At 39.1% G+C, this 26290-nt stretch overlaps 2 protein-coding genes across 3 annotated transcripts in view; one reads left to right on the forward strand and one right to left on the reverse strand.

Moving 5' to 3' along the window:
- Window positions 1-3100: 3100 nt before the first annotated feature.
- On the reverse strand, window positions 3101-9912 carry lztfl1 (leucine zipper transcription factor-like 1). Its single transcript, XM_080515367.1, has 10 exons — window positions 9748-9912; window positions 8908-9032; window positions 8568-8762; window positions 6712-6769; window positions 6239-6310; window positions 6060-6125; window positions 5883-5960; window positions 5459-5635; window positions 4398-4501; window positions 3101-4043 (listed from the first exon to the last, which is right to left on the reverse strand). Exons 1-10 carry the CDS (start codon window positions 9748-9750, stop codon window positions 4025-4027), a joined length of 897 nt encoding a protein of 298 aa, XP_080371493.1. The 5' UTR covers window positions 9751-9912; the 3' UTR covers window positions 3101-4024.
- Window positions 9913-14161: 4249 nt separating this feature from the next.
- dnajc13 (DnaJ heat shock protein family (Hsp40) member C13) overlaps window positions 14162-26290 on the forward strand; it is a 29539-nt gene continuing 17410 nt past the window's right edge. For both annotated transcript variants that reach the window (XM_080515288.1, XM_080515289.1), the window contains exons 1-10: window positions 14162-14277; window positions 17499-17579; window positions 22592-22667; window positions 23338-23487; window positions 23606-23647; window positions 23964-24164; window positions 24266-24472; window positions 24696-24791; window positions 25000-25091; window positions 25359-25525. In XM_080515288.1, coding sequence (XP_080371414.1) covers window positions 17512-17579; window positions 22592-22667; window positions 23338-23487; window positions 23606-23647; window positions 23964-24164; window positions 24266-24472; window positions 24696-24791; window positions 25000-25091; window positions 25359-25525 — 1099 coding nt within the window. In that variant the 5' untranslated portion in view covers window positions 14162-14277; window positions 17499-17511. The remainder of the gene's footprint in view (window positions 14278-17498; window positions 17580-22591; window positions 22668-23337; window positions 23488-23605; window positions 23648-23963; window positions 24165-24265; window positions 24473-24695; window positions 24792-24999; window positions 25092-25358; window positions 25526-26290) is intronic.

Raw genomic sequence — 26290 nt, forward strand, 5'->3', positions numbered from 1 at the left:
TCATTCAGACGCTCACATCCGGGGCAATTTGGAGCTCAGCGTCTTGCCCAAACACACATTGATGCAGAATAGATTAAGCCATGACTTGACTGCAAGATAACAGAGGAAGTGTTTTAATGAAGTAACAAAATATGATTAAAATAATGGTTATTAAATGATTGAAAAGGTCCCTTGTTTAAGCTTATTTGACTGAATGACTAATTAGACACAGTATCTTCATTAGACATGTAGCAAGTTGTAGTTGTGCTTCTCACATTGGACTGAAATGAGGAACACAGAAAATGCTGAGTCATGATGCAAATAATATATAGTTCAGACTCTCTCCAGAAAATTCTTTATCCCCTTTTGAGTCTGAACTGCCAATCTGATTATTACAAGACTAACTGGGCTTTGCTTTCATCATGTTCATCACTTATGACAGCATGATCATGTCGGTCTATTTGTAAGTTGGCAAATGGTTTGGAAAATACTCCTACCACTGCAGTTCTCAAGATGCTGAGGTTATGAGAACATCGGTGTGTGAAAAAGTCTCACAGAGTAGAAACGGCTGATATTAGTCACCATAGACAGTGATGACAGCTGCATTTATTCTGTTAAAAGATAGTGAAAGTGAGTCATCCTTTAAAACAATTAGTAAAACAGAGTAATCCTTTGTGTATGTTGACTTGTCAGAAAGACAACGGCAAAGAAAATGTACTCGTTGAACTCAACATGCTGCATGCTGAAGTTGTAATGTTAAACTGAATTATGTCAAAATTAGGTAAATAAATAATAATTGTAGATTTAAATAAAAATAAATCTACATAATCTGGATGTTTATCATGTATTCATTAATAGCGGAGACATTTAGAAACTCCTGGTTGACTCAATTTGCTGATAGGTACAGAAATAAAAACATTGTGAAAGACAGAAACACACTATCAATTATAGATGTTATCACTGATTTCTGAGAACATTTACCATCACACTGGGGTTACTCAGAAATACTGAGAGGATGTATTACCAGTCAGTTCATAACTGAGGTGCTTCATTCTCTGCTCTGGTACAGCTGAATTCTATGTGTGAAATCAACACTGACGTAGGCTGCTGGCTTTCTGTTGTTCTTCTGAAAATGACAACAGCACTGTTTACTAAAGGTTGTACAATACTGTAGTATCTCACACCACAGCAAAAAAAATTTGAAAATAAGTGCCAGGTTAAAAAAAACACTGGCTGATGAGATGCTTTTGTGTTCACGTTCTCTCTGTTTCTGTTTGGATTTTAAGCAGAATCTCCAACTTCATCCCACAATCCAGATAAGTGCTTTCCTGTGTGGGGCATCATACAGCACTTGCTGTGATGGGTTGGTGGAGAAGTAAGCATTTGCAGGTTTGAATCCAACTGCCAACAGGCCACCATCGTGAGCCCTTGAGCAAGGCCCTTTACAATAAACAGCTCCACTTCTTACCCAGTATGTTTGAAATTGTTTAACAATCCAGATGTGCAGATTGTCTGGACCACATCCACGTGGACTTGGAAGACCTCAGTGATTTCAAAATGAAAGCTGATGTTTTGACTTCAGAAATGTCACAGGCCTGAACTTAGATGGCCTGGCCCGTACCTACATACAGTATGAGCAACAATTGGCTCATTTTATGTATTTCCTACTGTGGACATCACCTTGCACCCTGAAACTCTGCAGGAATCCTCACAAGCCAACATCTGACTTCTGATTCCAAAGAAAAACAAAGACCAGAGTTCGTTCGTCTTGCTGGTAAAACCGAGAAAACCCCTTTGAGTTTCTCAGCGCTCATGAAGCTGCTCAGAACTGGGTTTACTTCTCTGACATGTATTAACTGTTGCCCCATGCTGTGGGAAAGTACTTACATCGTCACTGCAATAGCAGCAGCGCAACAGATTCATTCTGGTACAGAAACATGAGTTACCACTTCCTGTGTATGCGAAAGCTGTGATTTATTTCATGCACTGACAGACATCCGACAGGTTTAGTATTTTGCATTCCTACGTGACATCCAGCATTCCCACGATTGATACTATTTATCTGAAAACAGGAAAGCATTCGTTTAGATGCATATCTGCAAAAGATATGATTGTTTCCTTGATCAATGTCAAACAGGAGAACAGAGTAATGTGGTTTTAAATGGTAATTCCTCCCACAGGTTTTATGTTTTGTTCTTTGATTGACGCAAATCTCCTCCCAAAAATGTTTCTGTACTCATGAAAAACACACATAATGTAAAGCTCTAATCAGAGTCAAAATCAGGACCCTGTGGCTTTCAGGGTTTCACTGCGAACAAAAGGAGCTCAGCAGCTGAGGGCTTGATGACCACCTTCATACCGACTCCGGAAATTTGGGACAAACAAGCCACAACAAAGATGTCTGTTGCACATTATGTAACACTGACAAGTATTTTACAGTAATGTGTGGTGTTTTACCATTTCTGTCTGTTCCTAATCATCTGAACATATTTGATTTTTATGCATCTGTTAGTGGTGCTTTTGTTTCTTTACAAAGGATCTAATCTTCTTGTATATAATTAACTGTAGGGGAGAATTTAATGTAATTTCCCATTTGTAAATATGCCTGTTGCAGATCTCTTACCAGTGCATGGCTTCATTTATACAACACAAATATGCAAACAAACAGGTGTGAAGTTTATGGAGACAGAAACAATAATTTATTGTATACATGCATCATCGATTGTTGTAGTATGCCACCCTGTGGTTGAATCAGACAGCTCCGCACAGTGATTTATTGCATGTGTATATTTAGCATGAAATTCTTGATAATTTCTTAATTTTCCAGGATATTAACTTTTTTTTTTAATTGATTTGATGATAAAGTTTGGAGATAAAGGACAAATCTTTCAAATGTTGCAGCAAAAGCTTCACTTTTGTGCATCTGATGTGAGATCACTTGAGATTCAAAATGCAAGTTTTGTCCTAATTTAAAAAAAAAAAAAAAAGCATGAAAAGTCTCAAATGACTTTAGCACAAAAAACTGACCAAGCACACTTTTGGTACCAGCTTTTATTACCCCATACTTTACACGATACGAACAAATGCACATCTAGTATAATATAGGGTAGACGTATCATACTCTACAAGAGTATTACTTCATGAACATCATGTATATTAGATTTTTTTTTTTCTCTGATACTCCATCACCCACAGTTATACGAAAAGTACACAGTAATTCCAGACAAAATATGCTAGGCCTTCCGAGGAGGGAAGTCATTCTAGATCGCTATCCATGGCATTTAATATGTAAAAGCAGAAAGGAAATAACAAAACAATAAATTAGCTTTTTTTTTTCTTTTTTTTTTTAAATGATCATTCTTTCGTACAATGCCAGACCATTAGAAATATTTTTGTGTGAAATGCTCATGAAGGATTAGGTAAAAATTAAAGCAGAAGGAACCTCGAAGAGGCAACACACTTTTTTCAAAATTACATTGTTTGTTGTCAGATTGGCTTGGATTTGACTTGGAAGTGATCCAATGCAATTATGACAAGATTCTGACAGCAAAAAGCACTCATAAAATTAAAACTGATCCCAAAAAAAAATTAATCCATAATCAACTATCTGGTGCAGGAAAGCTAAATAGTACCAGTAACCATCTGAGAGATAAGACTGTGAAACTTCAGGCAGACAGCACAAATTTGTCCAAGTCAGTGAACGGACAAGGCCTCTTCAAACGGGGACGAGTTAGTATTTGCATAGAGCACTGAGGGGAGTCTGCTGGCTACCGGGAGTGCGCTCCGAACTGAGAGACCAAAAAAAGCACAGTTGAAAAAAGGCTATCATTTATCTCGACTACATTTTGTATGTATGAGTGTTTCCAACTTTCCCTAAAAGCCGATAACTACTAAAGATGCCAGATAAAGTATAAATAACCACCACCCCTCCCAAGGTGCTTTTTTTTTCTTCCTGTCTCTCTTGTGTTTCAGCGGTGGAACTGGTGGTTCCACATCACAGTCATGCGTTCTGGTCCTCTGTTAAACCAGCTGTCCTGGGCACGACTCATTCATTGGGTTCATATCTGAAAAAAAAGATTGGATATAGGAACACAGAGTTTCAATTTAAGAACACTCTTTTTTGATGGTGAGAGATGGGAACTCATGTCTGATTCCAGTTTATACGTAAACCTTTATGTGCGATGTCACAACAAAGCATATTTGTCTTTAAATACAAGCAGAAATGATTGACCTTCAGCTTCTATTATTCTTCTGAGAATATATAAAAATATGGTGCTGAATAGTTATGATTTTATCATATTGGTTTTATGCTTTGCCCTGTTTTCGTGCTTTGTTTCCTGGTGGACTTCAGCATATTTGTGGAACATAAATACAATTTCTACTTCTACAATACATAATCATCCTCGATCAATATTCACCTCTGCAATCGTTTTCTAATTTCTTTGATCTGCTCGTTCTTCTTGGTCAGGATCTCCTTCATGTTGCGATAGGCTGCAGTTTGCTGGAACTTCTTGTCCAGCTCCTACACACACACACACACACACACACACACACACACACACCAGAACATAAAACACAGCATAAGCGGTGACAGCAAATTACTTGAAACTTAAAAATCTACTTGACATCATAGCAAGTGACGACGAAATTGAAACCCTTTCCATCAGAAGAGGTTTCAAACCAAAACACTAAATTTGAAGAGAACGTGCTTGAAGAGACCATGAACAGTGGTTTGTTTTGAAAGCAGTCAGGTTTTTTCAAGCTTTGTTTTGATTCTGAAGAACACAACGCAGGTTCATGCTGAAACGCCCTGTTTCCTCCTGCTCAGATGTATATATAAAAAAAAAAATTAGAATGAGCTGTTTGTCTCTTTCATTGCTGTGAAGGTCAATTTTAGGACAGATCATGCAAAACCAGCCAATGTTATGTTATTTTAATTGACATATTGACTATTATATAATATAATCAGCTACTGTTGAGGCCACATCACAGCAGAGTCTGGAGTTGTTCTGAAACAGCACCTCCCACTTCTTTTCCTATGTCAGTTATCACCACAAGTTTCTTTGTTTACACCATCAAGAGTGTTAGTTCACGTGAAAGAATAGAGAGGTGAGAGAACATGTGACACGTGGGATTGTACTATTCTGGTTCTGCAATCTAAGCTTGATTTATACAAAACCAGATTCAGTTCATTTCCTTTTGAGTCGTTTCGTTTTACAGTGTTGAGATTAATAATTTAATAACAAAAGAAAATCAGTCATTTCCTATTTTAGACTTTGTTTTTAAACTAATTTGTATGTAAATCACCCTCTTAACTTCAGTGGGTCATAATATTGGTCAAACGGCACTAAAAACTACAATCTATCTGTAGATATCAAACAGGCCTGTTTTGTCATTGTGTCATCTGATTCCTGAACTGTTTTTGTAGTCTTGTTGCTGATGTCGGCTATTTTCCATTTTTCCAGAAACGTCAACCTACCTTCTCTGCTAAGTTCAGCTGCTCCTGCACTCGTAGGAGCTCATGTTTGGCAGAGATCAGGTTTTCCTGCAAATCTTTCTGGGATGCAACATTGGCACTGAGAGACCTTTGGTAGTCCTCCTTCAGAGCCGCCACAGTGTCCTCCAGACTGTTGATCTCCTGGGATTGAGCAGCCAGCTTAAAAGGAAGAGTTCAGCTCGAGATCAGACGACGTGATTGGCCATTTTTTGCTACAACATCCTCATACTGGAGAATCTACATCCTCTAAAGCAAAAAGTCACACTTTGACTAGGTGGATACATACCATTTAAGTCCAAATTAGCAGATAAAGGCAAATGGCAGATAAAGAGTTAAAAAAAAAAGAAAATCATTACAAAGTGAAAAGCAAACTGTTGTATTTTATAAGGCAAACAAGGAAGAGTACCTGATGTTCACCTTGCACCTTCTGGAGGTCTTTCAGAGCGCGTTCTGCTCTGCTTCTTTCATCTAATGCACTCATGGCCTGTTAAAATTAACCAGGACGATAATAAGTAGCAGAATTGCTTTCACCAGTTGTAAGCAAATATGCCTGAATATGTTTTTTCTGTTATGTTAATTATACCTGAGATTCTAAAGTGCGGAGCCTGGCTTTCAGCTTGTCATTTTCCTCCTGTAGTCTTGCAATTTCCTAAAGAAGTAGAAACATACAGTAATAAATGGTAATGACTGTTTGGGTTAATGTTTGATCTGTTCATGTAATCTATGTAACAAACTGTATTGTTGTTTTTTTTTTTTTTTTACCTTGTTAAGAAGTTCAGACACACCACCCTCATTCAGAGGTGCTAACTTGGGTTTGCTTGTTTCCTGGTTTGTCTGTGAATAAAGTCACAAGTAAACGTAACATGTTGTTTCACATCAGTCAGTTCCTGCCTTTCTCAGCATAGCGTCGTTCGTCTGTGCATACCATTTTTTTTTTTTTAATAATAAAAGGTGGGAGTTATCAGATTGTACCATAACATTTCGAAGTTAATTTGTTTTGGCATTAAAACCACAGGAACTTCAGCGACTTGTGATTTCTGAACCACGCAGCTACCGGCAAACTCCTGGCAGCCTTACACTTAAAACTGCTTCACATGTGCAGGAATGCATGCCCTCTCTCTCGTCACTGAACTTCATGTGGGTGCAAATATACTACAACTGCATGATGAATGACAATTGAGATCATGGTGATGCTTGGAGCTCCTGCACGTGAGACAGGAGCACATCAGGCTCACCTTATCTGCGGTTTTGAAGTCGGTCTTCTCAAATTTAGCTACTTGCTCCAACAGCTCCCTATTTGGGAAAGGAACAAAGAGACAAAGGGTTTTAAACAGACCCACGAAAGTGAAAAACAATATAGAAGTGAAAAACTTCCCCCTGTTATATGGGAAAGTTGTCACCTGTCAACTGTGGTTCACATAACCACCATGTTTGTATTTTCTAACATTATAACCGTTTACTTTGGTGGTCAGAAATGTTTGGCATGAAAAATATAAAAACTTGTATTCTCAGCAGAGTGCTTATGAGATACACACTTGTGGTGAGCACAACTGTTTCCTAAGGCTTAATGTGGTTTACTTAAAAGCAGCGAAAGCCACGTACACTGTGACATGGGGCGTACTCCTAAATAAAGACACCCTACATGTCACGTATCACTGAAAGCTGTGAACAGGGCTTCACAGGCTGCTCATCCACCCACCCATGTGCATATTACAAAGGAATTTGTTTTCCAAAGATTGCTTTCATACAATGAAGGGTTACGTCGGTCAAAAGCTATACAAAGTTCAGCTGAGTGCATGCACTGCAAAGCTTCACTGTGATCAACAGTTTCAGCTCGCATGACTTATAATGTGAATACGATGCTAGGAAAATGTGTTTTGTTTATCCCATGAGTAAAAAGAGGAACAAGGTGACGTGAGGTTTAATCCAAAATTTGAATTATGTCTGAAATATCACCTGCTGTCGATGATAAGTTTCAAACCGGTAACCAATGAAGACAATGCACAAAAATGTCTGCATAGTTGTGAGATCATTTTGGGTTGAAATTTATATGTGATTTATCATGGAAATATGAAGAAATATGCATTCTTAAAATTACTTAAAAATCCATTTTATAAAGTGAGAACAACAAAAATTACAATTTGATGTTCAGAGTAAAGAAACATAACATTATTTTTACACAGTATTTCACGAATAGTTAATGAAAAATACATTTTGCATAGATCAGGGGTTCCTAACATTTCTCCCTGAAGGCCCTCCTGTTCTTTGAATTTCGCCCGATACTACTCTCTTTTATATAAACCTTCCGATTTTGACAATTTTGACAATCACAAATCACACAAAACCTTATCTATATCCAGTGATGATATGAAAATAGAAACAAAGAGCATACAGAGTAATGTTTCCATGAATTGGAGCAAATATACACAGACTGCGTAGACACAACTTTCATTCAATTCATTCATTCAATATTGTTTTAGATTTTACAATATACATTGCACGTTTTACCCATACTGTGGTTAAAGACTAAATATCAGAAGTGGACAAAAATTTAAAAAAAACCAAAACGCTTTCAGTTTGTTTTGTAGCCCTATTGCATGAACCTCAAAATTCACTGAGCAGGTGTTAGAGTCTGTGGCGGTGAGGTCGACTGTATGTCACTGTTAAAAAAAAAAAGAAAAAGCAACTAGCATAGTGGAAAGAAGGGTTACTCTTGTGACAGTGACCTTTTTACCTGGTAAAATGTATAAAATATCTACATCTACACACTGCTGAAGAGGAAGTGGCCTATCGTACCGAAGAGGAACATTTCTCAACGCTTTTGTTACATCTTGCATCTGCGGTAGTCACCTTGACCTTGGCTTATCATTATGATAATCTGTAGGTGGTTTCCAAGTTAATTTGATGCATTACTTTCATAATAAGATACGTCTACTATACATTATTTAAAAAAAAAATATATATATATATATATATATATATATATATATAAAAACCATCATCATTAATTACATTCCTCATTTTCAGTTATTTTATATTACGTGGCATCTTAAAACATAGTCCTCAGTGTGTTTCTGTTTTTGTAGCACACCTGTTTTCCAGCTCGGAGATATCGCTTTGCAGTCGCAGGTAGAACTTCTCCGCCTGGGAGAAGAGCTGGCGAAGCAGCAGAACATTGGTGTGGGCTGTGTTGATGAGCTCCATCTCCACCTCCCCACGCACCACCACCTGCAGACCGTCCAGCATGTCCCGCACCTCGTCCACTGTGAACGTCTCTTCTACAAGCCTTCAGGGAAAAACACACACGCGCACAACATCTGGAAACTGCAGTCTGCCATAATTTACTTCTACTGATGCCCCATCTGAAAGAATGACTGAGATTGCGCATGATACGAGCACTGACAGAATATACAAACATAATAACAACGTACCTGCTCTCCTTCAGCTCTTCAAAGCACGAGTCAATTGTCTTAAGTCTCAGGGTCCTTTTTGAACGTGCAAACCGCATGTAATTGATGGTTTCATGCTGGTGGTGTTCGTTAAAACCGAATTCAGCCTACGTGAAGATAAGACAAAATATGTTACTGACGTAGATAGTGAGATAGTGGTTCAAACTCTTTTTTTTTTATTCAGTTACTTTTGCTCCCTTCTTTCTTACATAAACAAAAATTGTATTTCTTCTGCAACTTGCAAGGCCAATATTAGTGCATTTTAGAATAAATAGTCATAACCCTGCTTTGATGTGATGACATGGTATTATAGCAGTCAGCTGATTTACACAGTTTATTTGTAATGATGTGTTCATCATTTATTTATGTAAATATTTTTAAATATGTTATTAACTTATTTTCTGTCTTTTATTACAATTTCAACCCTTGCTCTTAGTTTTGTTGTTATTTCGAACATATTTAGTCTGTATGTCTTTCAGGTGATGGAAACTGCAACATCACTTTATACTTCAGGCATAATGCTATTACGATCATTGTTATTATAGCTATACTTGTCAATGTTAGTGTTAAATACGTTGCCAGTGATGCAATATGGACATAGAGACACCACAAGTACCTGACCAGCTAACTTAGAGGATTTTCTCCTGCTCACATCCAACAGGGCCTTTTTTTTTTAATGAGCTGGGGGGGTTGCATGCTATCGTTAGCCATCAAGTCGTCTCTGATTGCGACTCGTAAGCTTTGTTCGGAAACGTTTAATCACGCTAAACTCCCAAAAGCAAACAGGTGGCCTAAACAGAAAACCGTAGCAGCTATACTCACCATGGCGGCTGTGGAGCTGGCCTTACCCGAACTAAAGTTAGCTCGCCTGAAGGCTGTGGTCCAGAGAAGAGAGTGGAGAATCGGTGACTCTAAATGTAGGCCACGTCGGGAGCAGATTAGTCCCCAGACGTAATACGCTAGAGTCGAGGGTTCTGGTGAACTCCCGAGCACTCGTATTCACTGCAGTGAAGAGGCGAGACCGAGGCTAGATCATAGATTATCTCGCAGATTTGCTAGCCTAGCTACCAAAGCTACTGTTTGCCTCGAGAGCGCCTTGGTAACGGAAAAGAGCGTCAGTGCCTTGGTTACGAGAGGTGCGTTCACTGACATCACGTGCAAAGAGAAATGTGGATAATCTTCAAATAAATACACGATATTATTTTGTAATGAAATATATCATGTAAACAAAAAATGACATATCCTGAAGCTGATTTCTCTATGATTTCTGCCATTATTAATACATATATTTCAACAATCGAACCTGAGTTAGTATGTGATGTACAGCGGTAGGTGGCAGTACAGAGCTAAACACTGTGGTAGGAACACAGGGAAGATGTTGAGTGTTTGACAGAGGACTCCTCATTAACAGCCTGCACTGGATACCTCTCCAGTGACCTCTACCTTTTTACTGAACCACTCTTTATCATGTAAATAGGTTGTCGGTATCTAATTTTGAATCAGAGCTGCATCATTAATACCAAATTTATAGTCGGATTGGGCCATACAGTATTCTATACTATTAAGTAGAGTTGAGGGTTATTAATGCATGTTTCTTTGCATTTATTTATACATTTGTTACACTGGTAACTAACTAATTATATTCCTTTCAATACACAGCTAGCAGGACTGTGTATGATTGTTTCTACATCATCCATCTATCAATTATTTGTACCACTTTATCCAGTTCAGGATTGCACAGTACAAGAGACGATCTTGGCTAACTATGGGAGAAGGCAAACTACACTCTGGACAGGTCAGTGGTCCGTTTTTGGACAAACACAGAAAGACACAACCACACACACATTCCACCCACATGTGCAATCCACAGTCACCCATTGACCTCAATTCTGGATTGTGAGAGCCATGTTTCCCCCAAAATAACATTCTTTCAAAGTCATATCAACCATTCAAAAATGTCATAAAAATATAATATTACAGTCTTAACACAATCAACATTATCACCAAAACTTGGAGAACTTCACTTCCCATTTTCTTCAGGGAGATTCTACAGAAGACAGAAGGAGCTCTTTCCCCCCCCCTCATGTCTCTCCAGCTATAATTGAATCAAACTAACTGGCAGCACATGATTGGTCACCTAATCAGATGCTTTATAACGTGACCGTGATCTGTTCTATTCTGCTTTCAGTTCAGTGTGCAGCATCAGTCGGTAAACAGAGGTCAAGATGTTTCCCCTTTATCTTCAGTCACGGTAAGTCACTTATAATTGGATATGGATACTAAACACTCAGCTGATACATATGACTATTCAAAGTTTTTTTCCTTGTATTCTGTGTGTTAGTACTGTTCCTTTTTTTCAGCTAGTTATATCTTGGAAACGTTCATGTATTAACTAGTAACTTCACCTTTGGTTTCCATAATTCAAGAAAGTGAATCTTGTCAGCGAGACATGCAGCACATGATCAATAGAAAATATCTAAAAAACCGCAGAAACAATGTTGTCAGTTTGCATGAATGTAAAGTCTACAGCTGGTTGTGGGAAGGCAGCTTTTTCATTTAAGATTGGTTAGAGTTGTTACTCATAAGTGATTCACAAGCCACCAAGGCTCTAGGCTGTGATCTAAATAAGGCCTGAACCAAATATATTTAACACACTGTACTTTGAACCTGAGACTATCATTATGAGTTAGTATTAGCAGACTGTTTAGGGGGCAATTGTTCCTGAAGACCTTTAGATAACTTTTGCAAAATAACTCTTCTGTGTTGGCATGTTTGGGTCTGGGCATGTGCATAGTTTTATTTTTTTTAAAGTCTAGATTGATCTCGGTTTTCCTCTATGAGACACGTGCTGCACTTGATCATGAATACTGGAATCTTGAGGTTTTCCCGGGCTTCCCCGGATGGCTCAGCCAAAGTAGAAGTCCTGTGAATAGAATTTAAAAAGTGTGACATTAGTTATCAGAAATAGCTCATGTAAAAATGCCAAAATATGCCTGATTTCGATATTTTTCTCATAGAACTTCCCACAGAAACAAACAATCTGTCCAGGATTTGACCTTCCTTTCACTCAATGATAGCTGAAAAAGGCGACAACTTCTGAGACCCTCATCTGTATAATGCACATACAGATCATTTGTATATGACAGACCTCTTATTAAATGAAAGGTTTGCCACCAACAGTCGAGTTGGCTGTCCTGACTCAGTTGCTGGATATTTATGTGATAAATTACTAAGATGTTAATCTCATTGATATTTGGGACTTGAGCAGACTTGAATAAATAATATAATATGGCGTTGGAGTTTTTTCTTCTTTTCCAATGTGCAAGAGTTGACCCACATATTGAAAATTGCTGGAGTCTTTCTGAGCTTGAAGCTTTGACACAATCAATGAACAATTGGAAGAACTTCAGAACCTACAGATGAGCAAGCTATAGAACTTTACTAAAATTGAAAAGAAATAAGATGAAGGTTCATGAATGCCAATCTGATAGAAGTCAGTCAATTATTTATAATGAGTACATATAAGGTAACTAACTATTTGGTATCTGAAAAATACAGAATTATGGCTTGTTCACTTTGTTACATTTTATTATCAAGATCAAAGATCTATCTTTAAGGAAGAATATTAAAGCTTTGAATTGATATTCTTTTTGTGTGTCTGGTGCTGTGTTACTATAGTGTCTTTAGTCTGCCTGTAATAATTTTGGCACTTCGCTATTAGGAGCTGACAAAAGCTTTTCATTATTCCATCATAAAGTGCTGGCACCTGCAGTTTCTTTCTCTTTTGTTGAACTGAGAATGAACTTTAAGGTTTATAGACTTGTTTAACCATGTTATGAGAGTGGTATTATAAGACATAATGGCTGTCTATGATGTTTAATAAGGTTATTTGTGTGTGTGTGTGTGTGTGTGTGTGTGTGTGTGTGTGTGTGTGTGTGTGTGTGTGTGTGTGTGTGTGTGTGCATGCCTGTGTGTTCATGAGAGAGAGAGAGAGAGAGAGAGAGAGAGAGAGAGAGAGAGAGAGAGAGAGAGAGAGAGAGAGAGAGAGAGAGAGAGCACTTTCATTCTTTCATTTATTACAATTACAGTGTGCAGAGCAGCATGAGGTGCATCAAGTTCAAATCAGAGACATGGGCAGAATTGTTATAGTGGAGACTAGAACCATTATCAGGTTTAATGTGAAAAGTTCAGCATTGATCAGTAGGAGTATTACATTGGCAGCTGTCATCAAACTTTTTTTTATTGCGTCTCTCCACATATAGCAACAATTAAAGCAAAATGAGTTTGTCCATGGTCAAGACTGAGGAATAAAAGAGTCGAACCCATTTTAGTCCAGAATCCACATCGACTCCAATTCGATCTTGAGTCGGTGAGACGAATTAAAATGGAGCACAATAACCATTGAACAATAGTTTTGGGACAAGTCCAAATATTGTCTTTTGATGTTATGCAAAGACGTATTAGTACATTGTGAAACTGTTTAAATTTAATTGAATGAAAACCTGAACATGTTGAAATCTAGAAGCAAAAAAATTAATAAATGTCAGTTTGAATGGTGACTCCTGGAGCAGTGAAACGTCACAGAACCTGGTTTTCTATTTGCACCATTTTGCAGCCTTTTTTCCAGCGTGCATTCTTTGGCATATTCATCCTTTGCATAAAACTGATCTCTCATTTCTCTTACCAAAATGCCAAAATACCCACTGCATAGATGAATAACAACAGCTACTCTAATTGAAAATGTTCAGTCAAAATGTATTTAGATGCTGTACACTTACTTTACAGGATAGAATACGTAAGTTTGACGATATTCCTGCACTGATGCAATAGTGCCACTAGATGGCAGGAAAGCCCTATTAAAACCCGAGGCTACTACTCCATTCAACAAACCATTAAAGCGCTCATATGACCAAGTTGAATCACTCTTGAACCCTCCCACTCTGCAGAAATAGACAGATAAAAGGTAATACAAGGAAAGAAAGATTGAACTGTAGATTAGATTTCACACATGCATTTTAATAAACATGAATGTCACACTTGGGTGATTGTCTGTAATGCGTCCATAATTCAACATTTGGTTGGATGCAAAGTGAATTTAGTGTTTCTTATCATAACTGAGTGGAGAGAAACCAATCAGCTGACAGCCGCATGACAGGCAGGCCGCGCGCATGCGCACTGGCTCCCTGTAGGTATCAGGAACATGGCAGCGTCCTGAGTGTTTGTGGGGGGAAATACGGCGTAACTGAGCACCTTCAGCATCAGAGCAGGAAAACTGAGAGCCACCGACCGCACCAGGAGGAGGGTGGGGGGCTGAGGGACGGCTACGAACATCGCCCGCTTGCGAGTTTAGAGGTAAGCGCGGCCGGGAGCCGCTGCCACTTCGCTCTTGTCCATGTTTGCTTGAGTGAAACCCGCCGCTAATGCGACGAGCTAATTCTGCCGTCAAACAAACCGGAGAGACGCGCTAGATAGCTGCTAGCCTGCTGCTCGCCCAACACTGGCCTGCCACGGCTACCCTTTTCCGCATTCTGCAGACACACGCTGATAACAATAACATGCGGGTTGAGGGTTTGTACTGGGTAGGTAAAGTATTAGTATCCACTTTAAAATCGCTAGTTTTTTATCCGGTCATTTGAGCGTGAAGGCCCGCTGCAGTGGAGCAGAGTTTGGCTAGCTGCTTGTTGAAACCCAGGTAACGTTAATGCTTCCTGACATGGATCTGCTTGACAGATCGGGGGGAGTCGAGACGTGCCATCAGTACTTTTCACACTTCTAAATGACCAGCAATCCGTGCATCTATTGCTTGCTGCAAAGTAAAATGAGCAGCACCTATAGATTTTGCTTCCCAGATCACTGAGATCCTAAAAGTGCTGCACGACATGAAGCTGAGCAAGTTCCTGACATAAAGTTCCTGTGTTGGCCGAGAGATTGCTTCATGTAATTGACAAATGCCAGGAGATGTTGCAATGTGTATCCAATGCAGAAGAAAGTTTGAAAGAAGGAAAAACACATTGCAGTCACAGGCTTGTTTATCACGGTATATGTCAAGGCAAATAGAAAAAAAATAATATAATCTTTGAGGGATTTTGACAGTGTAGAATGAAATTCAAATGAGAGCATCTAATATTAATTTAACGGAGAAACACTTATAAACCATTAAATTGTTGTGCCATTCCCTTTCCATAAAGCAAATTCTAAATAGTCACATTCATCTCATCAATACAAACAAAGAGGCATAAAGTGTTCTCTGCAGCTTCTCTCTGTGATTGTTTGTTTTAGGTCTTCTTTACACAATGTTACTTCTAATAGGCAAACAATTCAGTTCATGTTTCCTTTATAACACGTATTCTTTTCACAGGCTGGATTGAACTCTTTTGTGAGCAGGCTCAGGCTCATGGGCCATATTTTTGCCAGCCTGGTGTTGGGTCACATGAAACACCGGAAAAGGCGGTTGTGTAGTGATAGGAAAGTGAGAGTGATTGAAAGGAAGACCAGCAGCTTACCAAGAGTGGACGCACATTCACAAAATGCCAATCAATCTAAATCATCAATCTAAACTATGAGATGGCTAAAAGAGCTATATGTATTGTTTTTTTCTATCAGCTTCAGCTCAATTTGATTTCTTTGTGTTTTAGGTGGTGTTATGTCTGGACAAGAAACACAATTTTAACTTGGGATATAAAAACATGGGTTGGGTCATGTAATTTTGTCACAATGTCACATGATTATCAACCCTTGTACCCATTCTGATGCTGAAGCACATTACCTATTATCTTTGCATTTCAAAAGGGAAGAGGTGATTCAATGTTTTCTTTTAACTTATGAGACTAAAAACTCAAGTCAAGCAAAGTTATAGTGATGAAGTTACTTGATTTAATGATAGTCTTTTAATTTATTGATTTCAAATTTTAGGAGATGTATGCTGCCAAGTGAGAACTGCAGCGTTACTTGATTTAAAAAGCAAGAGTGATCATCCGCTGTGGGAACACAGTAGCTGTTGCAGCTATCAGCTTTTATTAAAACCTGCTCAGACAAAGTTGTGAGATCAGTTTAAGAATGTGTGACTGCATAAACCCATTAGCCTTCTTTGGGTTTCCACACCATCTCTATTTATGTCGCTTTTTGTTAATGTGTGTTTTTGATCACAGTTTGGTGTTCTTGATATGCAAACAGACAAGGGGAATTGTTAGGAAAGGTGCTCACATGACCAAATCCTGGAGTCTGCCTCAGCATTTTTTTTTCTTATTCTTATCACAGTGAGAGAAAAAAAACAAAACTGCTCCACCCTCTGCTGCATCAAAGCACAAGTTATGCAGTACTTCATGCTAAGACTCTACGCTGCATGTCATCAGTTCCCTGCTTTGTAGTAGATTAATTTCATTATATGGCCCCATGAATAGTTGAATGTAAAATATTCACGCAAGACTTGGTTTGGAGTATACTAAGCTTTTTGTCTGTGTATCTTTAAAATGGCCCCATTTGAAGTCTTTGTTTTGCATCCTGTTCTTCTGCCACCAGATATTTGCCTCTTTTGTGAATAATGAGGCAATAAATTGCTCATTTATTTGCTGCTCCCTGCTTCATTTGTTTGCTGAAAAGGAGAGGAAGGAAAACTGGAGTCAGATTTTTCCAGGATCCTGGCAGAGTGCTGACACAGGTTCCCCTTGTCACAGTGCAGTCGCCAGCAAATTACTGCACTGACGATAGGTTAGGCAGTTATTCCCTCCTTTTGCTTTATTATGTACTGATGGCTGCCTTTTCTTTGATCCATTCATGTTGAATTTTCCTCGGTTTGTCCCAAACTGCTACACTTGGATATCACGACAAAGATTTTATCCAAAGCGGGTGGGGAGAAGAACTCTTAAGGTGTTACAGCAGTGCAGGTGAATTCTAGTTTATTTCTTGGCTGAATTGAACCTGTTTTTGAAGGACAATAAGAGCTTTTCCCAGTTTATATCTGACAAATGGCCAGATACCAAGACACGGTCCTAACTTTTTCTTCACCAGGGATCAATGATCTCTTTACGTTACACCTGATTTTGTTCACACATGTTCAGCTGCTGGACTCGACACATTAAATTCCTCCTCTGTTTGTGCTCAGAAATTCATACATCAATGGCTTTAGTTGCACGTTGGTTCAAAATGAGCTGGAAAATGAGATGAAGTGAGGATTTAATTATGAGAAAAGAGTTGTGGTTAATCAGAAGCCATGTGCCACCAACACATGTATGGATGCTACGAGTGTAACGGGTAGTAACTGTGCAGAATCGGTGTTTCACGGCTTCTCTTTACTGTTGGATAATCACTGTTTACTCCGCATCACTTCCACAGCAGAGGGAGTGACTGGGGGGGAGGCTTTCACTCTTGACTGAAAATGTTGAATGACTGTGTGAAGTGTGCGTCTGCATATATTGGAACGTGTGCCACATAAACTTGAATGTCGTATTTACTTGTTAAAAAAGAGTCTAAGACCTTTCACTATAGAAAGACACTGTTTTAGTTATTCATTTTCCCCACTAAACTGACGGTGAATCTTTCATTTTATCTTGACTTGTCTTTCTTCTGCGTTGTAGGTCCTGTGAAAAGATGAATGTCGTCAAAGAGAACAAAGACTTGGCCTGTTTCTACACCACTAAACACTCCTGGAGGGGAAAGTAAGACACCAACTTGTTGTTTCTTTTTTTTTTTCTCCCCCTGACTGATTGTATTTCAGGGCTTGTGTGGCATTGTTTTTTTGAACTTTTTTTTTTTTTTTTTACAAGCCTTTATTAACTTGAGCTTTTCTCTGTCATTTGCAAAGGTGATTTGAGAACACCCTGACTCAGTCCTTCAATTGTGCTGACTTCCTGATCTTAGATGGGAGCAGGAGGTCTCCAGACCACATTTGGTGGTCACTGATCAGCAGTTATGTGATCAGAGTGTTTTGCAGAGTTCTGCTATCGCATGAAGTCGCATAAAGTCAGAAAAAGATGAGGATGAAACCCGTGTATGCAGGCTTGGAAAATACCGGTTTATTAAACTGTTATAGGAGACATCTAATAGTGCAGCAACAATAAAATAATCTCACCACTCAGACAAGTTGTTTTATTTAATAGATTACACATACATAATTGAATGTAATTATGTAGAAGGTTGTTGTTGGTGTGAGTCCAGTAGCATTTCTGATAGTAGTTTTCAAAGCATATATTTTTTTAATTAGAGATGTTATGGATGGTTTCCTGTCTGACACATGATGCAATCTAAATCTAAAGCATACCAGAAACTTTATTTCTATATTTGCATGATGTAGGTTAGTTATTTATGCCTTGTTGTCATAACAGGTCCAGACATACACTGATAGAGGAAGAGGATGTCTGATTGGTTCCCTGTGTATTTACAATCCTCCTGGCCTTTCTTTTAAGCAGCACGAATAGCGATAACATGAATTGATATTCTTGTCTTAACGATAGTGAAATGATGAAGACATAGTGTGTGAAAAAGCATCAAATTGTAAATCGAATGCTGCCTATGGCTTTTATCAATGCTTGAGGCTTTTTTTCTTTCATTCTAGAAGTTACCCAATACCTACTTATTCCAGTGTTGCTTTAGAATTCATCATGTTTGGTGCTTTGTGGCCCTTGAAGATAATGCTATAAGCAAGCTCCAGCTTGGGCAGTGCGTTGGTGAGATCACATTACCAATACTCGCTCTCTAAACGTCTTTGTCCCATTAAGGCCTTGCATTGGCTTTGGTAACTTAAAGCGGGGCTGCAGAGCTTTCGCCATCAACAGAGGCTCATCCTGCTAATGCCCCCTGAGTTGTCCAGCTGAACGAGCGTTGAAGTACCATCCATGCCAGACTGAATTATCGGAATTAGTCTGCACATGTTTTGTCTCTCCTGCTGAGCCTGGATGAATGTGGGTCGTACCGATTCTGCTTTACACAACAAGATTGTCCGTCATGTTTGGAAACCGAAATCGCTGCCGTCAATAGATGTGGGACTGTTCGCGGATTTGGATGAGATAATGATTTGATGGATCGGCCAGTAATGTGAGTCGAAGGGTAAACATGACGAGGGAGGAGGAGGAGACAGATATGCAAGTGAAGCTTATTTTGTTTGTTTAGTGTTTCCTAACATTTTTTTTCATCTGGAGCTCCCCCCAGATTGCCTCTGAGAATAGTAACGGGCCCCTCCTTGATTTCTGAGACGTGCAAATTTAATCTAAAAATCTTCAGAAGAGAACAGACCTCGAGGGCACAGATGGGGGTCCGGTACCCCAGGTTGTGAACCACTGTGCTATAATATATTTCTGTGCTTTATCAGAGATGATCATTTTGAGCACCCAGTGATCAAATTCAACTTCATATGAGTAGACACAACTGCTTCTTGTTTGTTTTTATTTAATTATTTTTTTCACCACACGACTGCAGTTCAAACAAACAGCAACTCATAAGCTTTTGCCATGTTTTTTTTCCTTGTTCTGTTTCAGCCTTGTTCACCAGGTATGATGTGATGAAGTGATCTACACAAGGCTGCAGTGTGGCGCCATGTGATTGGCTAAACACGTTGATATGGAGTGCACAAATGCACATCTATTGCAGCTTTTTTTGCTAGATTTATAATGCAAGTTTTGACATTTTGATCATTTTGCAATATATTGTACAGCTCTTTGAATCAGTATGATACTTTTGACTCTGCATAACCTGACATTATGTTTGACAGTGGACAGTCTCACTGGACTTCTCCAGACCCCAAGATGTTTCATAGCAACTACCTCTTAAAATGATTTCTTTCAGGTTCACACTAACAAACTCATCCAGTGTAATATTCATTACAATTTAATTTAAAAATATGGTCTCTCGGTTGGGATTGTTTTTAGTTTCAATTCAGCAGGATCGCAGTAGACTTTGACTGTTAGCATTGCTTTATGACTTCTGTGCTCATGAACATGGTTAAACCAGGTCTTGTGACTTTAGTCACACATTCAGTTAGACTAATTTGTGTCCTCCCTGACTGACATGCTTTTCTTGGAATTTTGATAATGAATCCTGTAAAACGTCTCGCCTTGTATGACCTGTGTTCTATGCCGTTTTTGCAAATCACAGTATGGTTTGTCTTCATATCTTACTGCTGTCACTTAAACTAAGCTACTTCAGCTTAGCTGACACAAGATACACAAAATCTTATGACTTTACTTGTAATATTATAATTGAGTTTTGCTTGGACTTCCTTTGTGTACTGGTACTTTCCCCAATCTAATGTTTGTGCTCATTCTTAAGTAGAGGATTTAGTTGTTGTGTTCGGCATGAGAGTTTTCAAAAGGCACACAAATGTTTTCCTTTGTGAGAACTGAATCATGTTTTCTTTGAGGAGAAGCAGTTGTGAGGAGAGTTTAGTCAGATTCAGGAAGTTGCCAAATTTTATATTATGAAACCCTAGAAGTGGAAGGAAGAGGTTTAAAGTTGTGCTGTACAGTACGGCTGAATGGAGATGATACTGCTACCTTTCACTGATTATATTTGTGGTAAAAATTGTGCTTGTTTTATAGATATTTCTCATCATAGGGTTAAAGAAACTTCTGAAGCAATTTGTTTTGCAAATGGACTTAATATAACATCCACTGCTTGTCTATGACAACCAAACATAATGATATAAACAGTTTATGGGGATACTAAACACAATTTTAAGCCAAGTCTCTGCTGATTTGTATACATGTCGTTTTATTGACGTAACTTTGAACTGCAGCAGCATGACTTGTAAATTGTAATTCATTGGTTTTAGTAGGCAGATGCAAAAACAATAGGGATGTTGAATGTGTAGTGCCTTTACAATAAATTACTGATGTATTCTGCCAATAATACTTCAACTCGGAACTCTTTCAACCATTTAATGTGCAGTTATTTCTTCTTTTGGTAGCAAATTGTAGCTTCTGTTTATTTAATTAACTCCAGCTCTAATTCACAGCTTGTAACTACATGTTATGTGTTATATAGACATTTAAAACATATCTAATATATTTTGAAAAGGATGCTACTCATGACCATCTTCGTGTTGTCAACCTATTAAGTTCCAAGATGCATCCTTAATCAATTAGATTTAACAATATTAGAAAAGTGAACACAGTAAATGGCTGTGAGACACACACTGATTAAAGAAATCTGAATATTGTCTCTTCCCTTGAATGAATTCTTAAAATATATTAAAAAAAAAAAAACATCGCCCCATAGAGAATGAATAATTAACCAGGCCTGTGCTGACACCCAAGTTAAGTCGGCCACTTAGTTCCAAGGTCAAGACATGTGGACACTCATTGGTGTCAGACTCTGCAGCCTGAAATAACCGAAGTGTAGGGAAGAAGTGCTGAAGGAGATGGTGCGTTTGTACAGCCTAATGAGGAACATATCCCAAAGGACACTTGTATAATTGTGGAGACTGAAGGAGGGACGAGCTGGGTGCTTAATGTTCCTCTCTGGCCGTGCCTCCGGCTCACTCTGCCCGTTCTGTCTGCCCGTGTTTGTCATGCAATACAAACACAAATGCATTTTGTGGAAGCAAACCCTCGATTATGCTTTCTTTTGCTCTGCCTTTTGACGGGATGAGCCGACGGAAGGGTGGCTTCACCGGGCCTCTTGTTGTTCAGGACATAATGAGGATGTGCAAAAAGGAAAAAAGCCAAGTCAGCGTGACTGACCAGGTTCACAGAGTCATTAAGTGCGAGTGGAACATGATGTACACAGATGAACATACGAAGACAGCTCAGTAATTAACACGCCTCCAGAAATACTAGCCAGTCAAAAATCCTCCAACGACTCATATTTTTTTAGATAAAAACAAAACCCAAAAATGTTAAGAATTGAGCAGGAAGGACAAACTGAAAGTGTTGCCAAACCACACTGCTCATGCCTGTGCTCAGATGCACGCACGCATGCACACACTGGCTCAGTGTAACATGAAGAAAAAGCGACAAAAGAGAATTTCGCACTTCCTTCCGACTGTGCAAGAAAGCTCCACTGTCAAGACCGTTGTGATGAATTAGCTCTGATTGTTTGCGTGACTCATTACAGAGCCGCTCACGTACAATAAGTGAACTTTCATTTCAAGACTGCGCAGAAAAACTGAACTCAATCAAAAGTATTCATCACTTGTATGACTTCTGCCGGTATTAAATGTCAACCGTGAGTGGTCCTCTGAAAAAATAAAGGGTATGTAATATTCCCCTGACTCCAGTGTTTAATTATTGGGGCGTTGATATTGGCATTTAGTAAAAACCTTCCATATTTCTGCCTTATTTCAGGCATTTTCTCATAGATATGCCTGGAATCTGACTCTACAAATTAAATGTGGATTATCTCATTCATTTCTGATTTGGCTTGTCCCTGACTCATCATTAACTTTGAAAGGACAACTATTAGCTGCAAATGGACCAGCTCATCTCACGCCACCTCACCTTCACTTTAATGTACTGGAAATATAAATGCTAAGATATGTAACGTTATAGCATAAAGGAACCCTTGTCATGGCAAATTAATGTAGAGATGTTCACAGTTGTCAAGGCAACAGGATCTGCCACACGCCCGTCCTGTTTTCGCACGTTCACCGCAAATATTATGAGACTGCTTTAGCTGCTGTAGGCGTTTCCTTCACGTGTGCTTTTTCTGACTCATCCCATGTGTGTGTGTGTTCCAGGTACAAGCGGGTCTTCTCAGTGGGGACACATGGCATTACCACTTACAACCCCACCACACTAGAAGTAACAAATCAGGTCAGTATGCAGCATGTCGCTGAAGAACTCGCATCATCATTCATCTCACAGATGTTTTGTGGGATGTGCTCAGACTGTTGAATATCACTTTTTGAGGTGTCAAGAGCTGAAACACAGTTTGGCTGAGAATAAGCTCACCTCTATGTATACTGCAGTGCACATTCAATATGGTTGTTTCATTAGAATAACTTCTATGAGAGCTTTAAATAAACATACTTAGAAGCTACATGCAGATATTGAATAATGTGTCTACATTTTCAGAATAATCATTATGAGTTTTCCTTTTATTGTACGCATTTACTTGGATCTGTCAAAATGTACAATGTGTTCCTCTGGTACTCTGCAGAACTCGCCGTAACCCTTTAACCCGTAAGATTAATCCCAGAATAAAGGAGGAACTCACTTTATCAGGGATATTTCCAAGCACAAAAGCCCATCTTGTATTTCTACTAATAGGGTATTTGTTGCTTGCGAAATCCAAATCAGTGTAAATTTAAGGGCAATGTTCTTTACACGTCAATATTTATTGAAAAACAAAAAACAAGTTGTCAATATCAACACGCAGATAAGAAGTCGAGAACGGTGAAACAAACACGGACGCACAACTTCTCTCTTCTTTCCTGTTTCTACTGGTTCGACATTGCTGAAGATGTCTTTCTTTCTGTTCCAGTGGCCTTATGGAGATATCTGTAGTATCGGTCCAGTAGGAAAAGGTCAGGGGACCGAGTTCAACCTCACATTCCGCAAAGGCAGTGGCAAGAAGTCTGAAACGCTCAAGTTTTCAACAGAGCACCGGACGGAGCTGCTCACAGAAGCACTGGTGAGGACGAACAGTTAGGACTGAACTTATTCTGTCCCTGAAATATGTTCCCTCCATCTTTGGGGTCGTAACACTATCTTATGCTTGTTTCCCTCCCCCCCCCCCCCCCCATCTGCAGAGATTCAGAACAGATTTTTCAGAAGGAAAGATTACAGGCAGGGTAAGTGCTGTTTTTTTTAAAGGAACAATTTTAATTGCTTTGAATATATACAGGTGGATCTGAAAAAACCCTAGTTTAAACCTAGAAAGCTTCAAGCATTTTCAGAGTTTTGATTATGATAATTATTGTTTTAGGTCTTTTAAACAGAACCTATCAATAATAATAATAATAAAAGCTTCAAATATTAAATTTCATATGGAATAGATATAAATGTTCTGTTTAGCAAAATAATTTTCCCCCCAGGAATTAGTTAATTGTATGTATTTTTTTTAAGATGCACCTGAATATAATTTTTTTTTTCCTCATCTCATCATAGCGGTACAACTGCTACAAGCATCACTGGAGCGACGCGCGGAAGTCTATCTGTTTAGAAGTGAGACCAGGCGGCATCGACCAGATCGACCCCCACACTAACCGAGTGGTGTGCTCCTACGACTATCGAAATCTCGAGGGCTTTGTCGAAGTCTCTGATTACCAAGGAGGATTCTGCATCCTTTCCGGGGGTTTCAGCAGGCTGGTATGCATTTATTTGGTCCGCGTGTCCATATCTGGTGTTGTTGCCTTACATGTTCGCTTAGGATTCAAGATTCTGTCCTCATTTCCTCTTTCTTGTCACAGCATCTGTTTGCCTCGGAGCAACGAGATGAAATCATCAGCAGCGCCATCGAGCACGCCGGGAACTTCATCGGCATTACACTACGGCTGAGGAAGGAAGCTCTGACCTTTGAGGATTTCGTGACCGACAGGTTGGGGAAGTACAGCTCGGACGACAGCATCACTTCTCTGGCGGAGTTTGTGGTGCAGAAGATCACCCCTCGACACCCGGTCAGGACACGCTCCCTTTGTCCTTGTTCTTGAAAATCACACAACAAGTGTGAACGCTTCCTGAGATTTGAAAGGATTTCCAATGTGATATCTGATATTAATGACTCAATATTTGACTGGAAGTTCAGCTGCTGTAAAACGAGTGTCTGCTTTTTCTGTGTATTTTATCCATTTTTGTGCCGTTATGTATTTAATATTTTTTATGCATGTTGGTCGTCTCTAGGAGCCTGTCAAGCGCATCCTGGCCCTGACGGAGACGTGTCTTGTCGAGAGAGATCCAGCTTCATACAACATCGTCACCATTAAACCCTTTGGAGAGGTGAGCTTTAGCTCAAGCAACGGAAACTCATGAAAATTTTACCATTTCACAGCTCCAGTGGGGATGAATGTTAATTGAACTGCCTGTTTCTGCTTCATTATGTATGAACTGCAGGTTAATGCTCCAAGCATTTGAGCCTACATAACATTAGTCATCCGCCCTGGCCCACTCTCTCATTTTTCAACTTTGCATCCTCATTTCTCTCCAGGTATTTGCTCTCATCTGTGACGCTGACAACCCTCAGGTGTTTACGGTTGAATTCATTAGAGGTCAGATCAGGAAGTTCTCCTCCACTGAAAGGTACACAAGCATGACGTCTGCGTCTTTCTTTGTTTACAGAGACACTGCAGCCGCAATGGCGCACATTTTAAGTGGAATATCTTAATGCATTTGATCACATTTTTGTATCCTAATCTAACTATATTTACATTATGACTTTGTGAATGTTGCCGATGTGGCTGCGGTTCGGCTGTGTGGCCGTAACTCTGCTTGACACGCACTATGAGTACGTCATAGCACTTACCTGTGGCCACGCATTTAGCTGAGTGTTTGTATGTTTGCCTGTAGGGACTCGCTCTTGGCCAGCCTGCTTGATGGAGTCCGCGCATCAGGCAACAGAGACGTCTGCGTCAAGATGGCCCCCACGCGGCGAGGGCAGAGGTGGGGCTTGCTGAGCATGCCTGTGGACGAGGAGGTGGAGAGCTTGCATCTCAAATTCCTGGCAGCACCTCCCAGTGAGTCAACGCTCTTCATCTCGTTACGACCACCTCAGTTTGATAACGTCTTGGAATTCCTCTGTTCTGGATTGGGATTTTGATCCGTGATGTTCACTTTGAATATCAGTCTCTGTGATGATGATGATGATGATGGCGATCCATTATTCATGAAACATTGATATTATTATAGAAACATCTAAAGAAATGGCTGAAAATTGCCAGCAGTGACATAAATTAATATACTGGGTCCAATGTTGCTTGGAGACTACAGTGTTTGTAAAAATAAATGCACAGCAGCAGAAAAACCTGGTGGTTAGATGAATGTCTTTTCCAAGAATGTTTTCTTTAAATCCTAGACAAGATTATTATTAGACAAGAAATAAAGTGAGTGTTAAAACTGTTAGTTATATATTATAATGCATCATTTTAGAACCGAATGCTTTCTAAGTGTGATGAAGAATAAAATGAAAGTTTTAATGAAAAATTGCTAATTTTACCATTCTAATGTTGGTAAATTATCGATAAAGCCATAAAGCGTTGCCATTAATGCTGAGCAGTGGTTGTGCAACCTGTCAAACATTAGTATTTTATGCAAAACCAGGGGATTTTCACTAACTGCATGTAAAAATAAAATGCCAAATTGTAATGATGATGATGCGAAACATTAGAAAGTCTGCATCGTACTTGAGAATAAGTACATGATTATTTGTACTTACCTTTTGCCATCGCTCCAGTTTGTACCATTTAGATTTTTGTTTTAAGCAAATGCACAACATCCAAAAT

Source organism: Blennius ocellaris (assembly GCF_963422515.1).
Source record: "Blennius ocellaris genome assembly, chromosome: 19".
Taxonomy (NCBI): domain Eukaryota; kingdom Metazoa; phylum Chordata; class Actinopteri; order Blenniiformes; family Blenniidae; genus Blennius; species Blennius ocellaris.

Coding starts and splice junctions, on each gene's coding strand:
- lztfl1 (XM_080515367.1), bottom strand. Junction 8,763..8,907: donor GAAGAGCTGAAGGAGAGCAG/GTACGTTGTTAT, acceptor TTTTCCCTGAAG/GCTTGTAGAAGAGACGTTCA. Junction 4,502..5,458: donor AGCTGAACTTAGCAGAGAAG/GTAGGTTGACGT, acceptor GTGTGTGTGTAG/GAGCTGGACAAGAAGTTCCA.